We start from the raw sequence: 7,853 nt of genomic DNA, 5'->3' as shown, positions 1-7,853 counted from the left end.
CCCCCGGAGCTTGAAGTGTGAGCTCATGTCTGTCATCAACAGGTGAACAACATTAACCAGCCCCTGGAAATCGCCGCCATCTCTTCACCGGAGCAATCAAGCCGCAGCCCCGGTGCATCAACCCTGGACCAGCCTCCTGTTCTGAAGAGGGAGCGCCCCCTGGAGGTCAACGGCACCGGTCGTTACTCCTCCGCGCCCAGCACTGATGACGAGGACTCGGGATACCCGGCTGAAAGCACCAGTTTACGGTAACTCCCTTCAAACCAGTCATTCCTGCGACATGTTGTTTTTCATTTAATGTGTGTTTATATTCACGGCGTCAGGGTTTTCCGTTCAAATATTAACTGTAAATATGGCTGATTATTATTGGCACGGACCAACTTCTTCCTACGTCGTTGCCATAGGAAGAAAATTCCGTCATAAACTGAAGACCACCTATGGATGACAATCAAAAGTCTGTTTTTATTGAGAATCACTCAATGAATATTCAGTTTCAATCCAGGTTCTGGTATCACTCATATTTTCCCGTCATGGTCATGAAGTCAAACCAGGCAAATGTATTTTTCAAAATACCTTTGAAAACAAACTTATGTCATCTTTATAAACATATTCGGAGCCCATTATTTAAGAAGTGAGGCTAAAGTAAAAAAAATTAATTACATAAATAGGGCCACAAAATGCCTTCAGACCATTGAGAAAGATCAGCTGCGTTGGTTATAAATAAAAAATAATAGTAATAGCTTTGATTTACATCGCACCTTTTAAGGGACCCAGTATTTAAAAAGATTGAATTTAAAACAAGAAAACGTGGATTGATTTTGAGTTGTCTTTATTTCACTTTATTTTTTTGACTTGCTATGACATCTTTTTAGGAGCAAAGCTTTACTCAAATGTAGTGATTCGAAGTATAAGGTGACTCGTTCATCACACAGCGGCATTTCTGTGGATTTTTATGTGCCTGTTTCCGTTGTAGGATTGAAAGGAAAATTGCTACGATATCCTTGGAGAGCAGAGACGGACCCGGTAGACTCGGTGAAAGTGAAAGAGGTAATGAGCCATGCTTCACGTTTTCACAATTTAAAACATTTTCCGCCGGTTTTAATAGCATGCTTGTTAGACACTTTGTCAAAAGTACCGCAAAAAAGAAAAAAAAAGTCTCCACTTCCCACTTCCTGTTGCGTTTGCTAGGCAGGAAGTCAGGCTGCAGCAGCGGTCACAGCACAGGCAGCGAGGCCTCCTCCTCCTCTTCCTCATCCTTGTCCTCTACAAGCAAATGGAAGTCAACCTTTTCACCCATTTCTGACCCCAAGCAACCCAACTCTGACCTCAGACAAGGGGGCTCTCCGTTTGGTATGGGAGCGTCAAACTCGGACGCCGATTACAAACAACACCATCAACAGCCCAGGAAGGGAAACGATGGCGAGCTATCCAGCTACACGAATCCCAACCCTTTCCTGAGCCAAGAGGCTGCCAACCGAAGCACTGGTAGCGGAGGAGGTCAGGCTGGCAGCGGTTCTGACCCCCGCCAGATTGTACAGAAGCAGAAGGCCCCTCGGGATTGGGAGCTAAAGACAAGTAGCGGCCATTCCAGTCAGAACATCTTCATAGCCGCTGCCGCCGCCAGTAGCGGCGCAGGCATTCTGAGCGGCAAAGTCGGTGGAAGCCCTGTCACTGTTTCGACAGGATCCTCAGTGGGTCAGTACCTGGGCTCTCAGTTCCCACTTGGAGGGACCTCGGTCTTACAGTCGTTGTTCGGGGCCCAGACAGGAAGCTCCGGCGCCAGCGCCAACACACGACTGGTCAATGGACACTCTGGCCTGGGCAGCTTCTCTAGCGCCGGGCTTGCAGGTGGAGCAGCAGGAGGTGAGTGAATTCGGTTTTGTTTTCGGGTTTTATTCGTCCCCGTCAGTAGCATTAAAGAGTCCGAGCGAGGGATAGTGTTAGCCTTCCTGTGAAAGGGAAAAGAACAGGCCCGCTAACGGTGAGGTAAGTGGAGGTTCAAGCTGTTGCTGCGACGTCCGGCTAGCTGCGCTGCTGTGCTTTGACTGGCTGCTTGGCTGCAGTTGCGAACACCCTTGGAAAATGCTGCATGGAAACAAAAGAAAGTGACAGTCAATTTGAGCCGACTAAAAGATTTTTAGGTTGGCTGTTTTGTTATTTTCTGTGGGTGTGTGTTTGTCAGAGTCATTTCACTTGCACACTAAAATCTGATTCTGGATTTAAAGGAGACATGTTATGGATTTATTTTGCACCACGATTTTAAGAGTTCCCGGGTGTCCAAACAGAAGGCGCCATGACTTTGCTCGGCAAACAGTACGTATCGTAGAAAGAATTCCGGCTCACTTAATATCCACTTGTTACACTCGGATCGAATTGCTTTGCGGGTGCAGGTTTGTCTCCATAGTAGGAGGTGGTCACCCTTCCGCGTCCAGACTCTAAATTATTGGTCCTTTAAGTCTCCACCGGAAAATTAATTTGTCGCCAGTAATTGGGGTGTCATTCATTTTTGAGTTCAGGAGCCACATTCACCCCTGACTCTTTTTCCTGCTGTATTGGTGCAAGCAATTACGAATATATTTTTTATAATATTCACATTACATTATCTAAACTACTTGTTAAAGCTCGAGTAATCATTGTATGTTGACGTCAATGTCCACATGTCTGAAAACAAAATAAATGCTGCTTGTTCAATTTATACATATTAATAATAAAAGTTGTGTCAGTGCACGAACAAAACCCAAAAGGGTTCCACCAAATCAACCTCTTAAGCTGAAGCTCTTGACTGACATTTTTGCAATATTCAGTGGTTCAAAATATTTCGGCGTATTTAGGCATTCATTCTCACAAAAATAAAATGTCGCGGCAGGAGAAAATTCGCAACAAGTTACTTGAATTGAAAACATTTCAATTGTGTTCTAAAATATTTACACTTTGCCTCAGTCATCCCAAAAAACAAACAAAAACAACATACATGCAGGGCCAAGTCCCCCTGTAACACCCCAGCCAGATACAAAGCTTGTCCGTCAGTCTTGTTTGTGTCACTTTCAACACAAAAGGTTTACAAGGCTGAAGTGGGTGGGCAGGCACTCCTGAGACCCAGATCGTCCATTTTCGGAGCATAATATGTCCCCTTTAAAGCAAATCCAGTTGTTCTTTTGAAAGGAACAGTGATCTGACTCTGTTTTGCTTTGTGTGTGCTTATCTGGAGACTGGCTTGGCGCTACCTCGCTCAGCCCTTGCTTCTCTACCCCCCCCCCCTCAACCCCCTCCTCCTCTTCTTTGCTCCTTGTATCTGCTTCCCTGCTGTCTTGCCCCCTCGACTTCCTCCATTTCTGCTATATGATTTGCAGGTTCCTTTCACCACGCGGTTCCCTCAGTGTCCTCCCATCAGTTTGGGGTGTCGCTGCCCACCTCCGGAGGCCTCGGCTCTCTGCTCAGTCTCTCCTCCCCCCAAACCGCTTCCGCGCCCTCGCCTCTCCCTCCCACCCCGTCGCAGGTCCAGCATAGTCGCACCCAGTCGGTGCTGCACAGCCCCTCCGCCCCCACGCACTCTCTGCCCCCTCCGCCGCCCCTGCACAGCGCCCCCTCCTCCTCCTCCACGTCGGCGCCCACGCCCGCCAACACCCCCCCGCCGCCCCACGCGTCCCGTCTCCCGCACGCCTCGCTTCATCACCCGAGGGTCCACACCCTCACTGTCTCCTCTTCCTCCTGTGTCGTTCTCTCCGCCCCCCCTTCTTCCTCTTTGTCGTCCTCCACGTCTCGTCCATACGCAGTGCACTACTCGCCCCGCTTGCCGCCGCCGCCTCCCGCCAGCAGCTCAGGTGGTGGCGGGAGCATGCGGAGGACTCAGGGCACACATGGCACCTTCACCACCACCACCCCGCTCCCTGGCTCCCGACCGAGATAGGTTTTGGGGTTGAGGGGCTGGGGGAGGTTGTGTTGCGGGCAGATAGAGAGAGAGAGCGGGACTTATAGGGAGTTCATTGTTCTAAATGAACAAGGTAAGTTCATCCTGCAATATTAGAATGACAGTCATTTTTGAGTATGACGTGGTGTTTGCCCCTTTTCCACTGCAAGTCTGTGTTTGGGTCAGTGTCATCCCTCCATTCATTTTCTACTACGCTGGACCCCTGCACACATGCAATTCAGCACCTATCAACATTTTTTTTTTTTTGGTTAGAAATCCATCCATCCATTTTCCAATCCGCTTATCCTCACAAGGGTCGCGGGGGGTGCTGGAGCCTATCCCAGCCGTCTTCCGGCAGTAGGCGGGGGACACCTTGAACTGGTGGCCAGCCAATCGCAGGGGCGCACACACAAATGAACGAACACCCATTCTTGTTCACACTCACACCTAGGGACAATTAGAGTGTTCAATCAGCCTGCCATGCATGTTTTTTTTGGAGTGTGGGAGGAAACTGGAATACCCGGAGAAAACCCACGCAGGCCCGGGGAGAACATGCAAACTCCACACAGGGAGGCCGGAGCTGGAATCGAAACCGGTACCTCTGCACTTTGAGATCGACGCACTAACCACTTGACCACCGGGCCGCCTTTGTTAGAAATGTTTTAAAATATTAAAACCCTTTTTTCATGGAAAAAGCGAACTGGAGGTCAAGCATTTGTTTGCGTTTAAAATTTGGCTTTTGTTTCTCATACGTTTATAACGGGAATTCTACACAGATGTTCGCTATTGGCGGCTGGCCATATACTGAAGTGACGCGCTCCTCCCGATTTACTCACAAATCTGTGTATGTACCTACTGCCCTCTAGTGGATGAGAAGGCAACTGTTCTGCTTGTCACTGTGCTGCTGTACATCAACAAAGGTACATTTTCTGGAGCAAAATAATACATTTTGTACAAATGAAGCGAAATTTGATCACAAGCAATAATAAGGCAGCAGCAACAGGCTAACCTAGACCACTAGAGTACTCGAAACGGTACCTGGTAAACTTCAATAGGAAGTGGAACCTTGCATTGGAAAAGGGGCAATGCTCTCTTTTTATGGGTCAGTAAAATGACCGAGCACATGTTTTGTTTTGTTTGGCCTTTCAGGTAATTGCTGAAAACTACCTCATCGTTTAAAAAAAAAAAAAAAACAACAAAACTATGCAAATATCCAGGTGTGGACCCAAGGCACTCTGCTCCTCGCTCACTGGTGCTTTAATAAGTCGAGACTACCGGATCGCCTCCAAGACTGGCTTCTGTATAGGGACACACACAGGCACACACACATGTACAAACACAAACGCTGCAGCAATCATGAGCAGAATTCAAAGGAACCGGTCTTGTTTCGATCTCAAATCTTTTTTAGAAAGCAGAAAGAAATGAATTAATGCAACAAGCACACGATTTCCTCTTTTGGAGGAGCCACTTCCTGTTTGACCTGTTCATTGGTATCTGCTCAGATGTCACAAGCGTGTCTTTTTGTTTTAGTTTTTTTGTTTTTTTCTGACGTCTGAACTATGTAACAAGATGAGGAAAGTCATGTTTTGATGACGTTCACACTGGATAACAACATACAGTTGCATTTGTAGCATTATGGTTTGTATCATTAGGATCCATCCATCCTTTCATTCAAAAGTTAACGGTGAAAAAGCGCTTGAATGGAACTAATCCGGCTGCTTTCAGTTCACCGAGCTCAGATTTTCTAACTGGATCAAAGCAATTCCGTTTTTCTTTTTCTCCTCAGTAACATCAGACTTTTGATATACATAATCAGTAGAGGTTCCGGACTTGTCGGCGGACATAAAAAAAAAAAAAAAGCATTGACTCCAAAATCTGTTCATTTCTGCCTAGCAACAGTCAAGGCGTGAACACAAATCAATATTCTGCTACGAAATGGTGCTCTGTGTTCGTTCTCTCTGGCACTGCTGTCGAGTTAAGTGAAGCTAAATCCAGGTAGATAATATCAATAATAATAATGACAGGAAGAGAAAAAAAACAGAAGCGCTGCATGTTTTTCTGTATTTATTATTATTATTATTATTATTATTCATGTTTTTCCAAGTGTGGCACTACTTTGAGACCTTCTCAAAGCAGGAATTTTTTTTTTTTAACCTTCTTAAGCTGAAATTTGTATATTTATTTGAGCTGCTGGGTGCCGCGGATGGACACCGAGGTTTTACGACAGGAAAATGCGCTAAACACACACACACACACACACACACACATCCTCACACACTGGGAAAATCTTTTTACCATTTGCCACAACAAACTACTGGACTACTTCACACTTTTTTTTTTTTTTTGTGTGTTGTCGTTTTTTATGTTTGTACTGTGAATATGATTAATTCTCTTGACTGTACAGTTGTTAGACTTATATATTTATGTCCCCCTATTTCCCTTTTTTTTTTCTTTAAAAAAAAAACAAAAATCCTGAAATATGTTGTACAATGCAATATAGTATGTGAGTCGCTGTCAGAAAACAATGGTGCTAAATTTGGACCGTGCCTGATTTTATTTATTCTTCCAGTGGAAAAATATCCCAAAAAAAAAATCAAAGGCGACACATTGTGCTATACACAGGGATTTCTTTTTTATTTTATTTTTTATTTTTTGTAAACTCCCCCTTTTTGGCCTTTAAATTTCTTCTATTTAATATTGTATTGGGGTGTCCAACACTTTTGGATAAACATTCAGTGGACAAAAAAAAAAAAAAAAACACCACTGTTTTGTACAAAATTGCCAATGCAAAGCTATATTTAATAATATGTAATTACATATGTCTAAATATATATATATATGAGGAAAAGAAATTCTATCGGTGCTGCATTGTGACTCCCACATTCAGTCTTCAGCCACCACATGACCTTAACATGCCCAGGTGCTGTGGCGGAGCGAACATGACGGGATGTTTTCCTGTCTTTTTTTTTTTTTTTGGTTTTGTTTTCATTTTCTTAAACTCTGCAGGAAAAAAAACAAACGGTGCTTCTGTTTTAAACATGAAATTGAACAATTAATGGTGCAAACAAAGCGACGTGTCTTATGGAAGAAGCCCTTCCGAGGATTTTCGGGGTACTGCAAGAGCCGCACTTGTTTTTTGAGTGTGTCTTGTGTTTTGAACACAATTGCTGACTTGCGGCCCACGGTGACATTTTTTAAGAACCAAGAACACTTTGCAGAACCTGATAGGAAAAAAAAAAGCCCCTAGAAAGGCAACCCACAAATGCTCATTATACATTGCTCACAAAAAGTTTCATATTTTGGGCTTTCGGCTGAAATGTCGAGATGTTGGGCACGGCTGCTGCGTTGTTAGCATGACTTGTTCATGATCGTGCGGCGAATACTAAATGTTACTGGTTTGGAATGTTTGTTCTTGGCATGTACAATCATTTATAAAAAAATCAAAAAAGAGGTGATAAAACGATCCCGTCGGGCAGAAATGTTGCTAGTTTCGCATCGCTTCTGCATTTTCCTCAGATACTTGTTCACTCTAGTCGGGGATCTCTCCATTTACTTCTTTATAACTTGGGTGTGCTAATAGTCAGTGGATATTCCGCCAGAGTTTCAGCAAAGCTCCTCAAGCACAGCGTAGCGGCCCCCTCGCGGACCAGACTTTGTCACCTGAGAGTAAGACGTATAGAGAGGGATGATTCTTCCCTCCCTGACCCCTCAATTCTTCCTGCCCGCCTCATCACTTTTCACAGATAATACGAGGACATCTAAAACAGGCTGGAAAGGGAGGGGCTCTCGAGGACCCGACTTGGGCACATTTGTATTAGTCCAGTCATGGATCAAGAACCCATTTTCAAATTTGCCATTTGGCTCCTTGTTATTGAGCAGCGAATTGTGCAAAAAGGGCTCAAATGCTAAACAGTTGGACATGTACACTCCAAAAGTTTAGTGAAGG

The 7,853-nt window shown here is 44.8% G+C and overlaps 1 protein-coding gene across 8 annotated transcripts in view; it reads left to right on the top strand.

Moving 5' to 3' along the window:
- The window catches only part of dot1l (DOT1-like histone H3K79 methyltransferase), a 22,282-nt gene extending 15,605 nt beyond the window's left edge, over positions 1-6,677 (top strand). For 4 of the 8 annotated variants that reach the window (XM_019896887.1, XM_019896886.1, XM_019896888.1 and 1 more), the window contains 4 exons: positions 43-248; positions 974-1,047; positions 1,189-1,863; positions 3,351-4,241. In XM_019896887.1, coding sequence (XP_019752446.1) covers positions 43-248; positions 974-1,047; positions 1,189-1,863; positions 3,351-3,907 — 1,512 coding nt within the window. In that variant the 3' untranslated portion in view covers positions 3,908-4,241. Of the gene's footprint in view, positions 1-42; positions 249-973; positions 1,048-1,188; positions 1,864-3,350; positions 4,242-5,056 lie in introns of those variants that run through there. The other 4 variants (XR_002171338.1, XM_019896890.1, XM_019896892.1 and 1 more) reach the window with 4 other exon arrangements.
- Positions 6,678-7,853: the final 1,176 nt, after the last annotated feature.

This window comes from Hippocampus comes, unplaced genomic scaffold (assembly GCF_001891065.2).
Source record: "Hippocampus comes isolate QL1 unplaced genomic scaffold, H_comes_QL1_v1.1 scaffold22, whole genome shotgun sequence".
NCBI classification, from domain to species: Eukaryota; Metazoa; Chordata; class Actinopteri; order Syngnathiformes; family Syngnathidae; genus Hippocampus; species Hippocampus comes.
The sequence above is the reverse complement of the archived record's forward strand: the minus strand, read 5'-3'. Positions and strand labels throughout refer to the sequence as shown.